This window comes from Canis lupus, chromosome 9 (assembly GCF_011100685.1).
Source record: "Canis lupus familiaris isolate Mischka breed German Shepherd chromosome 9, alternate assembly UU_Cfam_GSD_1.0, whole genome shotgun sequence".
NCBI classification, from domain to species: domain Eukaryota; kingdom Metazoa; phylum Chordata; class Mammalia; order Carnivora; family Canidae; genus Canis; species Canis lupus.
This window is the reverse complement of record NC_049230.1, coordinates 25,476,280-25,493,249: the sequence shown is the minus strand read 5'-3', so window position 1 is coordinate 25,493,249 and position 16,970 is coordinate 25,476,280. Positions and strand designations below refer to the sequence as shown.

At 47.2% G+C, this 16,970-nt stretch overlaps 1 protein-coding gene across 1 annotated transcript; it reads left to right on the top strand.

Moving 5' to 3' along the window:
• The first annotated feature begins 4,212 nt into the window (after positions 1-4,212).
• On the top strand, positions 4,213-15,208 carry PHB (prohibitin). The gene is given in 7 exon segments (NM_001110179.2): positions 4,213-4,249; positions 5,888-6,002; positions 7,606-7,767; positions 9,979-10,121; positions 10,287-10,403; positions 12,640-12,735; positions 14,057-15,208. Coding segments are annotated over 6 exon segments (819 nt in total). The 5' UTR covers positions 4,213-4,249; positions 5,888-5,914; the 3' UTR covers positions 14,270-15,208.
• Positions 15,209-16,970: the final 1,762 nt, after the last annotated feature.

Genomic DNA, 16,970 nt, shown 5'->3' with positions numbered 1-16,970 from the left:
TGTTGGAAAAGTTCATGATGATGAGTTTTGGCGTCAGCCTTTCTCATCCCTTGCGCTCTACTTGGAATGATCTTTTAATCTGAAATTCATGTCCTTATGTTCATATTATTTATCTGATCATATCATCCTCTGTTTTCTCTTTTCTTATTTTCTGCAACTCCTATTTATCACATTTTTTTTAGTCAAAGGTTTGTGTTTTTGAGTTCTACAGAAGAAATTTTTACCATGGCCGTGAAGATTTTCTCTTGCTTTTCTTCTAGAAGTTTTATGGTTTTATGTCATTATTATTATTTTTTAGTAGGCTCTATACCCAACATGGGGCTTGAACTTATAACCCTGAGATCAAGAGTTGCATGTTCTACTGAATGAGCGAGACAGGTGCCCCAGTTTGATATTTTTAGCTTTTATGTTTGAGTCTGTGATCCATTTCAGATTAACGTTTGTGTATTGTATGAGATAAGGGTCAAATACTTTTATTTTCCCCAGGTAGATATTCAGTTGGTTCAGTGCCATTTTTTGAAAAGACTATCTATTCCCCCACTGAATAACATTGTTAGCTTTGTCAAAAATCAATTGACATAAATGTCTGGGTTTATTTCTGAATTCTCTATTCTGTTCTGCTGAGAACCAATACCACACATTCCAGATTATTGTAGTTTTATGGATGAGTGGATACTATCCTTCAAGCACACTAAACCTTTCAACCTTGTTCTCTTTTTCAAAATTGTTTTGCCAATTCTAGGTTCTCTGCAATTCCATCTAAATTTTAGAATTGTCAATTTCTACAGAAAAAAAAAACTTGGCAGAATTTTGGTTAAGATTGCTTTGAATCAGGGACCCTGGGTGGCTCAGATGGTTAAGTGCCTGCCTTCAGCTCAGGTTGTGATCCCAGGGTCCTGGGATCAAGTCCCACATCGGAGCTCCCTGCTTAACAGGGACTCTGCTTCTCCTCCCTCTCCCTCTGCCCCTCCCCCTGCTTGTACTCTTTCACTCACTCTCTCTCAAATGAAAAAAAAAAAGATTGCTTTGAATTTATAGATCAAAGTAGGAAGAATTGACATTGTAACAATATTGAATTTTCTCTTCAATGAATATGGTGTACATTTCTCCACTTATTTCAGTCTTCTTTCATTTCTCTCAGCAATGCTTGTAGGTGTTTTTGTATTGCTATTGTTTGTTGTTTTAAGTAGGCTCTATGCCCAGTGTGAAGCCAAACATGGGGCTTGAACTCACAAGACCTGAGATCAAGACTTGAGCTGAGATCAAGTGTAGAACCACCCAAACACCCCAATGTTTGTAGTTTTTACTGTACAGGTATCATTAAATTCATCCCTGAGTATTTCATGTTTTTGATGTTATTGTAAATGGTATTTTTAACTTTCAATTTCCAAATGTTTATTACTGGTTTTTGTAAATTGACTTTATGTCCTGCATCCTTGCTAAGCTCATTTATGAATTCAAATAAGTTTGTTTTTTGCTTTGTTTTATTTAGTTCTAATAGCTTTTTTAGTTTTTTATTTATTTTTAAAAATATTTTATTTATTTATTCATGAGAGAGAGAGGCAGAGACACAGGCAGAGGGAGAAGCAGGCTCTATGCAGGGAGCCAGATGTGGGACTCGATCCAGGGTCTTCAGGATCAGGCCCTGGGCTGAAGGCAGTGCTAAACCACTGAGCCACCCAGGCTGTCCTCGATAATAGTTTTTTAAATATATTTTTTAGGATTTTCTACATACACATACTCAGACTGCTGGCTAGCTCTCAAATCCTTTCTTCCTGGCTTCTAGGCTGCCAGCTAAAGAACACATTTTTCAGCCTCTTTTTGTGACTAGATGAGGTCATGTAACCAAGTTTTCATCCATAAAATAGAGTGGAATTTATAGGTGCTGCTTCTGAGTCATTTGCTTAACAACAAAATTGCTGTCCTAAATTTGTTTCTCCTTCCCGCAGGCTGCAACACAGATGGCCCATGGTTAGGTAAAGACAATCTCTTTAGGGTATGGCCAACGAATGAGATGAAAGGAAACTAGGTTTGTGAATGGCCTGTGGAGCAAAGAGAAATTAACTTATATCTTTCTTTCATCTACGCATTGTGTTTGAGGATCTCCTTGGTACAGCAACTTAGACTTTATTCTAAATAATATCCCAACTAATTCAAGCACTGAAGAACTGGTCAGAAGCTTTATGTGCATTAGTATTCATCCAGTGGTGGTTTTCTCTCTAAGGCAGCGAGTGACTCTCCAGATGCCAAGCACTGTTCTTCTGGGAATAGACCAAGGAAGACAGCTAGCTAAACCTTCAGCCATCATAGAGATTGCATTCTGGCAGTCAGAGAAAAGAATGTAGTTGGTGACAGCAAAATTATACCACTTGAAGAGTGCTGCTGTGGCTATATCTCGTCATTTGATTGCTCCAAGTGAAGACAAAGTAAGAGGACAGAGAAGAGAGAACTGTAAGAAAAGTTGAAAGAATCCAATCCTACTAGAATCCAGAAATGGGTCTAGTTTTGTTAAAATTAAGTGTCCATACACCAGTTAGGTAGTACTTTAGTTAAAAACACAAAACCTAAATCTAATCATGAAGAAACATCAGACAAACTTAAAATGAGAAATATGCTTTTTGTTTGTTTTAATGTAATAAAATACAAGGAAGGCTGAGGACAATTTTCAGATTAAAGGAGATTAAAGAGACATGAGAAATAAATACAGTACCTAATATTAGACTGCATCCTGTATGGGGGTGGGGGTGTGTGGAAATTGCTATAAAGTTCATTATTGGGTCAATGGATAAAATTGGAATGCAGAGGATAGGCTTACTTAAGTTATATAAGAGGATGCCCCTATTCTTAGAAAATACACAGAGATAAGATGGGAAATGAGAGAGAGAGAACAAATTAATGGAGGAAAGATGTTAGGGATTGAAGCCGACAGCCAAGAAAGAATTCTTACTACATCTTTGGATATATGAAAGCACAGGGGCAGGACCTGTGGGCAGAAAGAGCTGTACTGGGGTCCTGAGGAGGGGCCCATTATATGCTTTCAAGTTGGGAGGGGGTTAGGGATAGCGTGCGTCTCTATGGAATTTTGGAAGCAGGGTTTCCAGGATCTTGAGGGGGCTGCCTATTGTTGGGAAAAGTCATCTATTATTGTCTAATAAACCCTTAGTCATGAGACCCTTCAGATGTGTATCGGTGGGTCATATGCTTGGGGAATGATTGCCAGCACATATCTTGGGGAGGGGGGAGGGGGGAGAAAAAGGAAATTTCCAAAGGAATTTTTATATGTTAAAGTAGATTTACAGAGTCCTGGGGGTGGAGCTAAGATTCCCTTTTGCCCTTAGCAAAGTATTAAGATGGAGATAGTAGAGCTCTTAGAGGAACATCACTCTGCCTATTTTAAGGACTTATCAATGGACTGCAGGTAGTAAGGAAATTTAATAATTTCTCTTCTGCTTTTGTTACCCACATCACAAATGATAGAATATATGAAACAAAACGTTAGCCATAGATGAATGTAAGGGATATATGTGTTGTTTTATTCTTGCCACTTTTCCATTTTTTTTTTTAATAGTGTACAGGGAACACAGGACTCTAAGCCCAGCCCCTTTGCTAAATTGGTGCATGACCCTGAATGAATCCCTTCCTCTTTTTCTAGAACCTCTTTTCTAAGGTAGTCTCTGGCTGTGGTAACCAATGTCCCGCGACTCAGGACACTTCCTGACAAGGCTTTGGAAAGGTGGCCCCGTGTGCTTCCCCTCAAGGTCTCTAAGCCCACCAGTTATCTACCTACAACTTTCCCCAGGGTGTCCACCCGTCCTCCTTCGTCAGCCATAAACCTGTCCCAGCCCATCCCTGCCGCCACCATCCGCATGCCCAGCGACTCTTCCGAGGGCCCTAAGGTCCACCTTCCTGCAGGCTCTAGCACAGGTTCAGGACAAGCACGTGCATTTATCCCCAAAAAACTACAGCCCCCAAAAGGCTTTGCGACAACCTTTCGACGTTACCCACCAAAGAGGAAAGGCTTTCCAGCGCGGGCCCGACATTAAATGGCTCTTTGGGAATTGTAGTTCATTTGCGAAGACCAGGGGAACCAGGGTGAGGCCGCAAGCCACCCTTCCCAGAATGCACAGCGCTCTTTCCCACCAATCGGAGGCCCGGATCTTGGAAAGGGGGCGGGGAAGAGAAGGGGCTGCCCAGCGCATGCGCGGTACGTGTGGCTGGGGAATTCATGTGGAGGTCAGAGTGGAAGCAGGTGAGAATGGAGGGAACGCGTTCGGCTGGTGTTCGGGCGCCTCTGCAGCTCCGCTCCGCGTTCCCGTTCGCAATTTGGGCGGGCAGGATGCGTGCGTCGGTCTGCCTCGCGTCGGAGGGGAGGGGGGTGAGCCCGGGACCAGCCAGGAATTGCGTCGTGTAAGGGAGGCGTGCATGGGGGCGGGGTGAGGAATAATCCAGAAGCTGTTGGAAATGGAAAAGCTGAGAGGTCCGAACTGTGTGTCCTGGCCTCAGGTTAGGAACAGTGAAGCACACCGGGAGCGATCAAGAAAGCCTCAGATCTGAGAGGGAGGGAGGGGGGAGGATTTGAATCTAAGTGGACGACGACGCTGGGGCGGGGCATTAATAAAGTTGTGTGCGGGAGTAGATTGAAGTTAGGTCCGTCGTGACCTTAGCCCCGCCCTCTCCCTTGCAGTGCATCTCTGGAGAGCCTTTTTGCCCCATTGGTTCTTCCGGTATCTTGGTCCCAGGATGCTCCCCAGATCCTGCTACCATCATAGCAAATCATTCTTTTTTTTTTTTTTTTTCTTCCCAAGACTTTAATTTCATGAGACACGCACAGAGAGAAGCAGAGACACAGGCAGAGGGAGAAGTAGGCTCTCTGCGGAGAGCCTGGTGCGGGACTGGATCCCAGGACCCCGGGATCATGACTTGAGCCAAAGGTAGACGCTCAACCAGTGAGCCCCCCAGGTGCCCCATGGCAGGTCATTCCTAATACTGGAGCGGAGAAATACTCCTCACAGTATGGTGAGGAGTTAAGTCATACCTACCCTAGACTTAGACCTCCAGGTTCTAGTCCTGGTTCCACTACGAAATGGCTTTGTGATCTTCCGCTTATCTTGTAAGTTTGCTGTGTGCCTCGGTTTCCTCATCTGTAATAACCTGCTTCATAGGGTTTGGTGTGAGGGTTAAATAATTGCCATTAGAAGACTGCCTCCTGGTATTAAAGGTAGCTGCTAGTGTCACTTATGCTGTTGGAATCACCATGTAGCACATTCTTTGAGTTACTTTTCCAAACCAGAATTGCACAGACCCTACCATATACAACCTTCGTCTTGGGGCCCACTTGTCCAGGAAGTGGAAGGGTGGTTTAGTGTGGTGTGAAATTCTCTGTGGGTAGCAAGCCCATACCTCATTCCTGTTATTGAATCAAGTGTCCCCAGACCCCTTTTCCTTAGTGGTAGAAAAAGAAAGAAGAAATGGAAAAATTTTGAAAGCAGAGGAATTAATACTGCACTTTTCCAAGCTGTAGAGTTATTTATTAGATGTCCCTCCATGCGAGATTTAGAGCTTTGAAGAATGGGGAAATAGGGGCACCTAGGTGGCTCTGTTGGTTAAGGGTCTACCTTCAGCTCAGGTCATGATCCCAGAGTCTTGGGTTCGAGCCCTGCATTGGGCTCCCTGCTCAGCGGGGAGCCTGCTTCTCCCTCTCCCTCTGACTGCCTCTCTGCACAATTGTGCACATGGTTCTCTCTCTCTGTCAAATAAATAAATTCTTTTAAAAAAAAAAAAAGTGGGGAAATAAATAGCCAGTTTGAGAAGTGAATATGGTGTCTCAGGGCTTTCTCTTAGAATTTTGAGATCAAGATGTTTTGTTTGTTTTGTTTTTATCCCATAGGTGTGAGTGGGTCCAGCAGAAGGAGATATGGCTGCCAAAGTGTTTGAGTCCATTGGCAAGTTCGGCCTGGCCTTAGCTGTTGCAGGAGGAGTGGTGAATTCTGCCTTGTATAATGGTGAGGTACTGGGGGAAGGGAGTCACTGCCCTTTGTCGGAGGATTTCTATTGGCTTGCACAGCCGATGTGACACTCCTGGTGGCCACCACTGTCTGTGAATATGTTTGTGACCCAAAGGGTCACCTGCTGCCATCCTACACCATATGGTTGCATTGTCACTTGAGCCTCTGTCCTGTAGCCATTGGTTCTCTCACAGCCTCTCTTCCCAAAGAGCTTCCCAGCCTACTTGTTGGTTAAACATTCCCAGTTGCTCTTACAGGTTTGAAGTGATGCTGCAGCACAGTGTCAGGATCTCACTGGTGTGAGGATTAAATAATTGCTGGCTAAATTAAATAGATTAAATAATCTCACTGGCTAGCTGAAATGGAGATCTCACGTATCCCCTTCTGCTTTGTGTGGTCACCTTTGGTGACCTTACCTGAGCAGGAACTTTTACTCTGCTGCATTTGGATCATTCCAGACAAAATACCTGCATTGTCCAGCCTGTTTTTTTTTGTTGTTGTTGTTGTTTTGTTTTGTTTTGTTTTGTTTTAAGATTTAATTTATTCATGAGAAACAGAGAGAGAGAGAGAGAGAGGCAGAGACACAGGTGGAGGGAGAAGCAGGCTCCATGCAGGGAGCCTGATGCAGGACTTGATCCCAGGCCTCCAGGGTCACGCCCTGGGCCGAAGGTGGCACCAAACCCCTGAGCAACCTGGGCTGCCCATTGCCCAGCTTTTAACAGTGAGGCAGGAGCTTAAGCTGACTTTTCTTCTGTGACCTTAGGCAAGCCATTTCCCCCTCTCTAGGTCTCAGCTTCTTTTTTGGTCAAACAGTAAGACTCAACTGGTTTTACCTCTAAGACTGCTTCCAACTCATATTTTCTGACTTTCATGGTTGGGAAGCAGCAGTAGATTGATCTGCCTCATGTGTGACTGTCTGGCAAGAGGAAGATTACTTTTCAGAGTGAAGATATTTGGAGCAACTCTGAAGTCTAATAAGGCAGAGACAGCAGCTGACAAGAAAAGCTTACTTGGTTTAAGTGGCACAGCTCTGTGCTCTGTGCTATCTTTGTAGCCACTCTGCACAACTAGACAGTAGTCACCATCATTAATTTCTTTCTGAATCAAAAGAACAGCTCTGTAATCCCTTAAAACCTGAGAGAAACCAAGCTCTTGGAAAGAGTGGGACCTTCTGCATTTTAGGATTTCCATGGTGAGGGTGCTTCTTCTGGGAACACTGACTTAAATTGGAACCAGGATGGAATGTGGTAATGGTGAAGACTTTGGTGAGTTTTGGAAGGAAGTTTTAGGAGGTGATTTCCTGAAGATTTGTTGGAGGATGGGATAGTTAATCAAAATCAGCAGCCAGTTGTTTCAAGGAGAAAGGATGCTGAAGAATAGATCCTATTACCAGAGTCCTTGGAGAGACATTGGGATAGGAGGAGGGGATTGCTGAGTTTTGTAGCTATTTAGAAGCTGCTAGAGATCAGAAGTGCGAGAAGACAGCAGGAGAGGGGAGAGTTAATAAATAATCGGAAAGCACCAAGGAGTTTTCAAAGAGAGGCTTTTTGGTTAAAAGATGAAGGGATTTTTCTGACTTGTCATTATCCTTCATTCCTAGTGGATGCTGGCCACAGAGCTGTCATCTTTGACCGGTTCCGTGGAGTACAGGACATTGTGGTAGGAGAAGGGACTCACTTTCTCATCCCTTGGGTACAGAAACCTATTATCTTTGATTGCCGCTCTCGACCACGTAATGTGCCAGTAATCACTGGTAGCAAAGGTGAGTCTTGTGTGTGGGTCACACAAAGTAGAGTGTGTGAAAGGGTTGCTATAGGATCCAGAAGAAGCTGAGCCTCACCTAATAAGAATTCCTTACATATTTTTCTAGAAAAGTTTAGCACAGGTTCATAGGAATATATGTTTAAGGCACATGCACAGACAGCTGTACACATTTAGAGAAATACACAGAAGTATGTTTCAAGAGGTATGTAGTGTTCCAGATTCAAAGAAATTTAAAAGTGCCTCTGCACCCTCAGTCGACCCTTCCTGTCAGTTCTCATACCCCAGAGTAACTATGTAAACCAGGCTCCAGCCATTCTGTGTGCCTTCATTGCCAACCTGCACTTTGCCTTGTTCTCCAAGGCCTCTGTCTCCAGTGTGCTGGCCTCACACTGTTATCTCTTCTTTTCTTTTCTTTTTTTTTTTTTTTTTTTTTAATTTTAAACAGAGGGGGAGAGAGAATCTTAAGCAGGCTCCATGCCCAGTGGGGAGCCCAGAACAGGGCTGGATCCCATGACCCTGAGATCATGGCCTGAGCTGAAATGAAGAGTAAGCTGCTCAACTGACTGAGCCACCCGGGTACCTCTCACCCTGTTGTCTCATAGGCAGGGACCTGAGTCCCTGGGAGCAGTCTCCTGGTGGCTGACATGCCACTGTATTTCCAGTGAGCCTAAAATGAAGAGCCGTCCCCATTCTCGCACCGTCATACACAAAGAAGTACACAGGCAGTAAACGGATTAGCAGACACTGGGCTCAGTGACATTTCTGTGCAGCAGGATGCGAGGGTTGTGTAGATGTTGGTTTAGTATCTCGCTAACATCTGATGCCTTTGGTGCTATTCTCTGGAAGATGTGTGCTTACAATGACCGTGCCTGCTTTTGTGCTGGGTTGCGTGGTGGGGGTGGTTCAAAGATAACTGAAGCAGGAGCCTCTGGGAGCTCAGTTTTGCTAGCGATGTAGACGTGAACAAGGAGTTATAGTAATTGAAGTGAGTTCTACAGCCAAGGACGTGGGGCCAAGAGAAGCAGAGAAGAGAGCAATTAGCCCCCACAGGTGACCGCACAGGCTCCTGGGAGGAACTTAGTTTGAGCTGGGACTTTAGTAAGAGATGAGTGTCAAGCAAAAGAGGGGACAGGTAAGTTAGCATTGCATAACCTGGCCTGTAGCTCCTGGCCCGTCAGGAGTCTGGCTTGCCTCCCATAAGAGATCAAAGGTGGGGTGAGGTTAATCGAGAAAAATAAAAATTTAACTGAAAAGCATAGTTCTAAACTTGGCGCCTCTTCAGGATTGCTTTCCCTGCTATTTTACAACTGTTGTAAGGATACATTACTTCCTCGTCTTCGAAACTGTTGATAGGAATTTCCAGAAATCAGGAACTAGTGTGTCTGCATTTCGCACTTTTCTGGGTGCCTGGTTCAGAACTATGCGGTGGGCAGTTGGTCCATATCTTTGATGACTGCAAGCGCATTGACTGTGCTTTAGCCTCAGGCAGGCCTGAATAGTCAGGGGAAGTAATTAATGTCGTTCACCCTCCTCTTTCTCCTTTGCTTGGGACAAGTAATGAGAAGCATGCTCCAGATGAGTCTGATAACCCCTTAACATCTGTTGCACATTTGACATGGTGCTGTTGTATCTCATTTTTCCTTCACTTTACCCCCAATGTTCCTGGAAGGCAGATGAGACCAGGAAATGTCAGGGGGGTGGGGGGAGGCAATAAGCTGAGATTGGCTAAGTCTTAGGTCACATAATTAGTAAACAGCAGGGTAGGACTGCAGCCCAGGCCTTTGGACTGCTGGTCCAGCCAGAGTGAACTGTTTCTGCTGGACCCATGATAATCTCTCCAAGACATACTTCTGACTGGGGCCTTGGAAAGGCTTCACCAAATATTCTTGGTATTGGCTTGTTTTCTTAAAACATGCTGTTTCAAACATCCCATGGTACAAATTAGACAAGTAAGCTGTATTGCTTCTATCAGAGCAGCAGGAGAAGACCTACTGAAAGCTGTCTTCACCATAAACCTTTAAGAATTCTTAACTCTGGTGCTCTGCTGAGTCCCTGTGCACAGAAGCTATGCATAGGGACTCCTGCCCTCTAGGGTCTTAAAATCAACAACTTTACTTTGCAAATTATAGCAAATTTAGCATAGGAGAGGTCATCTGGAAGCCCACTGTGGTTTTAATTTGTAACTCCAGCATTTGTCCCCTACCCTAAGATTTACAGAATGTCAACATCACCCTGCGCATCCTTTTCCGACCAGTCGCCAGCCAGCTTCCTCGCATCTTCACCAGCATTGGGGAGGACTATGATGAGCGGGTGCTACCGTCTATCACTACAGAGATCCTCAAGTCAGTGGTGGTGAGTGACAGGGCCTCAGCCTGGAGCCTAGAGCCCAGACCCTAAGAGATAGGTGGCAGGAAGAGTGTGGCAGTGGGTAGGTTGGCATGTGGCATGCAGTACTTTTCCTGGCCTTTCTGCTTCGTCATCATCCTGACTGGCTCCTCTGCCCTTCTTTGGAACCAGGCTCGCTTTGATGCTGGAGAACTGATCACCCAGAGAGAGCTGGTCTCCAGACAGGTGAGCGATGACCTAACAGAGCGAGCAGCAACCTTTGGGCTCATCCTGGATGACGTGTCCTTGGTAAGATCCTTGGGGAGCCTGGGAGGGAGGGGCTGTGGTTCTTGTTCAGGTGCTTGGCTCCATTTCCTTGTGGACACTAATGGTCCTGCCTTCTATTTTCCTAGATGTGAGACTCAAAACATAGAAACTTCTTGACTATGAGGCAGTCTCCTTGGGTTTGTTTTCAGATGAAGGTTCTTTTGCTTCCCCTCTACCATACACATTTCTCTTTTGACTTCTAACCCTACCTGATTTAGGGTCCTTAACCACTAGATTTTTCACCTTCCCAACGCTATGAGTGTGTTCTCTGGAGCATGCTAGGAAGTAATGTCGTTAGCCCTGTTTGATGCAAGAAGAAACTGTCTGAGGAGGCTAGAGAGGACTCAGAGAGTCCTCTTCCCTGGTGCAGACCTCCCAGCCTAACTCCTGGGAATTTCCTAACACTTACAGTCTGAAGCTCAGCAGAGTGACCTCTGGAAACCCCTGGTGAAAGGTGATAGAGTGTAAATGAGTGGTTCTACTCCCCCAAAGCTGGTGTGAGGGGCAAGGGGCATCTCTGAGGTGTAAGCTAGCCTCTGGAGACTGTATAGTGTATATATTTATAGGACGTTGAATGCCATAACTCAGAAAACAATACAGGCAGGATAGCATTTCAGATCAAGGAGGGTGAGAGGAAGGGGTCGTGTTTCTGGATTCTCTGGGAAAAATCATTTGGAGTGATTTGTTCAGGTAGTGAGGTAGAGTGTTTCCTGTTGGTTCTCCTGTGCATCGCTAGGGAAAGGCACCATTTCCCCCCACAGCATCTGTGCAGCTGTTTAAACAGTCCTGCTCCATAACACCCAGCACTGACCCTCAGGGTGCTGCTCCACCTCACGTCAGTGGTCGCCAGCGGTAGTGGTTGTGGCGGCCGCGGAAGGACTTATGCGCTCCCTCTACTGGCAAGATGCCAGGCTGCAGCCATTCGGCTCTAACGAGCAATTCCTCAGGCTGCTCTTCCACTCACTGTTAACCTAAACAGGTTGACTGTGAGAAAATGCTAAGTAAAACCTACGGAGAAGCTTGGCATTTTGCTAGACTTTAACCACATTCTCTATTCTGGGGAAATGTGGGCTGACCACAAGAAACCATATCTAAGAGGTGTGAGAAGAAAATCAGATTTCATGGGGAATTTGCTGCCCTCACCTGGCCCTTTTAGAAAGAAACTTTATTTCTTAATTACACATTTCATTTTTCACTCTCAGGACTGTAGTTTCTTCCCCAGACTTTGAACACGAGTCCAGAAATGGGACAGGCAAAGTAGAACAGCTGCAGTTTAAGAGTGAGGCATGATAAAAGTTGTGGAAGACAGACTAGGATTTACTCCTGAGAAGTTTTGAGCTGCTTATGTTTCTTTTCTTTTTTTTTAAAGCAAACTTTGGGAGGGTCAGGGAAGAGAGAGGAAGCAAATAGATTTGATAGCAAAACCAATACTATCCTTCCCTTCACTTCTTCCTTTTTAATAAAAAGTTGGATAAATGAGTAAATTGCTCTAGACCAGGCATCAGGAGTTGAGCTCTATCCCATTTCCACTGTCACTGTGGACTATCGCCAAGTCTCAGTGGTATATGTTAGTAGGGAAGGTCTGTGGGTAGTCAGAGTTGTAAACCCTCACCCTAAACAATAGTTTTCCCTGCTTTCCCTCTTAAACCCTTTACCAGAAGCACTCACACATGGGGAATACCATGATTTGCGTTCCACTGTCTCTCATCCTCTTCCTGTTTTGTGGTGGGGCTGCTATGAGAAAGAAGTGGACTGGTTAAGCCATAAGCAGAGAGCATCACGCCCTAGAATCCCTGAGAACCAGCTGTATCCTTCCCTCTCAGGGGCTCAGTTTTCCATCTGGCCTCTCTGGAGGCTCCGAACAGGCCATCAAAGGACTTTGGATGAGCACTAGTTAGAGGCGGGGGTCCTAGAACCCACAGTCTCCTCCCCTTGGGAGGTGGTCGATTGAGCAGGTACCTTCCGGTGCCCAGGGGCTCTTTTCTGCTTGAGATCTCCACACTGCGGACAACAGAATGACGTGAGGGAGGCCGAGGCTTCTGGGGTGTGAACTGAGTTTGGACACGGATGTGTAGGTGGAACGGTGTTCTGGCCTCACAGAGGCCTCCAGCTGCTAGAGCCATTCCTGGCCTCTTCCGTCCAGCGGCCATGGGGGCCTCGCGGCAGTACTGCCCGAGCAATTACACGGCCTCATCTCGCGAACTCTCCCTCCCCTTAGACGCATCTGACCTTCGGGAAGGAGTTCACAGAAGCAGTAGAAGCCAAACAGGTGGCTCAGCAGGAAGCAGAGAGAGCCAGATTTGTGGTGGAAAAGGTGAGCGTTCAACCAGATGGCAGGAGCCTCTCTCCCCTTTCTCCTGTGCTCGGCCTCCCGGTTTGCTGGGTGGCCTGGAAATTCATCATCTGTCATCTCTTCTTCCGGGATCATCGGAAGGGGATGGTAGGGACCGTACTCCTACAATTGGTTCCAGAGTCTTTGGGGGCTAGTCAGGGATATGTGAAGTTATGTTCCTAAATCACCGAAGGGTCATTTTTCTTCCACTTCCCTAAGATCAAAAACACTCTCCTGCAAATAAAAATGTTTTCTCCTGGAATATTTTCAGCTTCACTGAGAAATCATTTTTAACCGTAGTTACACAGTGAAAGCTGACAGCGGGAAAGGATCAAACGTTGCACCAGATGCGCTATCGTCACTGGATTTTTTTTTCAAGCACTAAATCCATCCAGATGTGGCAGAGTGTGATGGGACATGATGTATTTGCATAGCAGCCTGGTCTTGTGGTCTCTGCAAAAGTATATTCATTTCTTGCTGTCCCTTCTCCCCACTACTAGCTTCTCTCGGGTTCGTTCTAATCCAGAAACCCTTAGTCCTTTGAAGCAGGAAAAAGAGCAATATGTGAGTGGCCAACATTTAATTTTAGAGAATGTAAACTGTGCAGGCAGGGACTTTTTTGGGTTTTTTCTTTTCTCTCCTGACTCCAGAGCCTAGAACATGTCTAAGATTGTACCTGGGAATACCTACTAGCTGCTCAGTTAACATTTGTTGCTACTGTACCCTCTTCCTGCGACCAAGTTGTGCCTTGCTAAGAGAGGGCATCCTGTTGATACGGGGTAGGGAAATCCTAGAGCGCTCCTTCTCTTGCTGGGATTCCTGGTCAGGAACCAGGTTAGCTCTGGGGCAACTCCAGGGAGCATCACATGTGCCTGCTGCTCCTCAGCTGCTCCGTTTCCTCAAACACGTGTGTTTGACTTGGGACCTGAGGGAAAGGCGAGCCTGAGGATGGATCCTACCTTTTTTCTCTCTCCTGTTTTCTTCGGTTTGGATCCTCCTGGCTCAGAGTAAAGTGGCTGAGCCAGATTGCCATTAGTGTTAACAAGGACTTTGAAATAAGGCAGATACTTGCACAGCCAACAGAAATGCGTCCCTGCACTGGAGAGAAGCGGGCATTGCATTGCAGGAAAGAGGAGCGGTGGGTGGACAGTGCTTGTTGAGCTCAGTCTGGAAGAGGCGGAGGTAGAGTCCCAGAGTCCCTGCAGGAGCCCATGAGGGTGTGTAGCCTGGTCCTCCCAAGGCCGCTGCCTGCCATCCAGCGCCCTAAGGTGTGATCTTGGTCTCCCCCAACCCCACTTCTTAGGCTGAGCAGCAGAAGAAGGCGGCCATCATCTCCGCCGAGGGCGACTCCAAGGCAGCTGAGCTGATTGCCAACTCGCTCGCCACAGCAGGCGACGGCCTCATCGAGCTGCGCAAGCTGGAGGCTGCAGAGGACATCGCGTACCAGCTGTCACGCTCTCGGAATATCACCTACCTGCCGGCTGGGCAGTCTGTGCTCCTGCAGCTGCCTCAGTGAGCCCTGCCTGGCCTGCCTGTCCTCGGGCCCCCACAGCCCTGACGACTCTTTATACCACCATCCTTCTGCCCCCACCCCAGAAATCACTGTGAAATTTCATGATTGGCTTAAAGTGAAGGAAATAAAAGTGAAATCACTTCAGATCTCTAATCACTATCAGATGAAGCCTTTTCATTGTTCCTATTTCCATCCACTTTTTGATCCACCACCCTCCCCCCCCCCCCCCCAAACTGCCAAGTGCCTACGTAGCCCAGGGCCGGTTGGCACTTCAGCCTAGGTACTGGTGCTTGGCAGGGGAGGCAGGGCTGTTGCACGCTGGGCCAGGGAACTCAGTGGCTGGCCTGAGCACGCTTATAGCCTCCAGCCTGTCATCCATGCAAGATTTGAGGAAGACGGCACACGCCCCTGAACCAGAAGTGCAGGTCTCTGTGCTTCCCAGGGGTTCTTCACAGACCCAGCTGAAGAGCTGCCGGGAGGGTCAGAGAGGAAGTAATCTGTCTCTCACCATAAGGCTGATTCTCTCTTAACTGCGGGGCCAGCGGAAGCAGGTGTGAACAGCGGGGCATGGACTGAAGCGTCTGCCCCTGTGAAGGTGGGTGGGCCTGATGTGCTGCCCCCCACAGTCCTGCAGCCGGGATGGACTTGGAGAGTGAGCAGGCAAGCCTGGATGCTGACCTGAGTCCTGCTGAAGACTTCCTCTCCACCCCCCACCTCGGTGTCTCAAAATCCCCGACGGAATTCCAGCTTGAAGGATTGCATCCTGCCGAGTCTGAACACGCCTGCCAAAGACGTGTGCGTCCTGCGTTCCTGGCTCCCTTGTTCAGAGACTGCCCTTCCAGAGGGCTCTGTGCCTGGGCTTTGAAGGAAATGGCCGTGGGAAGAAAAAAAATGTGTGTAAACTGCTGTCAATAAATAACACCCAGAACCTTCCAGCTCAGTCTTGGGGGTTTGCTTTCTTGTTCGTGGGAGCCCTGGGATCAGAACAGAGCATTCTAGCAGTTTTGTGTGCACGTGTTTGCATCGCCAGCTGGGACAGAGCCTCCAGCAAGGTAGAAAATGCTTTGGTTTCAGAAAACCTAGCTTTGTGTTGTGTTCCAGATCCGCCCCAGCCTGAAGAAAATCTCCGTGGTGTTGGGTGAGGTTTGTCATGAGATGGGTTCTTAGGAGGCCACGTGAATGGAGATGAGTTCACCTTTGCTCTGGCTTTTGGTGCCACTACTCCTCTAACTGGTTGCTGTGGACTTGCCCACCACCTTGTCAGTAATGCCCAACCCTCAAAGGAGGGGAGAGAATGGCACAGGATATGCGTGTGCAGTTGCTTCTGGGGCACACCAGTTTGATTTTTGATGTTCACCGAATGGCTCCAGGTGCTCTGACGTGGGTTTATATTGCTTTCTGTTTTGCCTTGATGTAGAAATGATTTGGCATTTGAGGGGGCCAACTTGATGGGTTTTGGATGATGGTGAGGGAAAGCAAACCTACCACTGAGAAATGTACCAATCACCCACCTGAAATCCTTTTTGGAACAAGAGGGAAACAGCAGTGCAGTGAGCACTCCGGTGGACTATGCTTTAATCTCTGCACTCAATTTGATCCCTGGGCTCACCCCCTGGCTGAGGAAAACAGTCTTTAAGAGGACTCTGCAGGCTGGTCTCCGATCTGGATTCACGACCCCTACCCCCAAGTGAGGGCCACGGGTCAGCCAGGAAAGGCAGGGACCCAGTACCCCCATCCCTGCACCTGCTCCCCTCCCAGGCCTTCCAGCGGGGATGGGGGGGTGATGGGTATGTCTAATCCCCTCCCATCCTCCTGGAGCACTCAGACAAGTGTTATGGGCCTGGCTAAATCTCCCACCAAAGCCTGGTCCTGGCACCCGTGAACCCCTGTCTAGCCAACTCACCTGCCCTGCCACCCTTTATCTCAGGGTGTCTCTTCCTACTTGTTCTTTGCTGTAAGAACAGCAAAGCCTGCAAATGATGAGGTGCCTGTACTCAAAGCACAACAAAAACCTGAGCAGGGAGCATAATTTCTCAATAGCTTTCACGCTGCTGCCTTCTTCCTTTCCTGCTGTTAATTGCTTTAGACACCCCTGGGGGGGGTTGGGGGGTGAGGGCAGCAAGGGGCAGGGCAGGAGACTCCCTCCTCCCCAGGCCCTTTTTATGTATTTATATATGTATTTATTTATTTATTTTTAAAGATTTATTTATTCATGAGAGACAGAGACACAAGCAGAGGGAGAAGCAGGCTCCATGCAGGGAGCCTGATGTGAGACTTGATCCCCGGACTCCAGGATCACACCCTGGGCGGAAGGCAGGCGCTCAACTGCTGAGCTACTCAAGGATCCCCTCTAGGCCCTTTTTAAAAAGAGCAGTTGTGGAAAAAAAAAAAAAAAAAAAAAGAGCAGTTGTGTTTCTTGCACTAGGCGAGAGATTGGGTTTCCTCCAGGTGCCTGCAAGGGAGCCCTCCACAGCTTTTGGGTCCTCTCTGCCTCGAGGCCAGCCCTTCTAGCTGCAGACAGACCAGGTTCCTGCTGGATTGACCTTTCCTGGCCTGCCTGCCATTTCCTGTTGGGTTGGCCTTTTGCTGGCCTGCTGTGGGTGATGCCACTGGCAGCCCAGGGGCCTCATTCTGCCTTGACTTCCTCCAAGTAATTCTTCTCGTAAATGTTCAAGTGATGTTAACTGGCTCCTCAGCCCCAGAG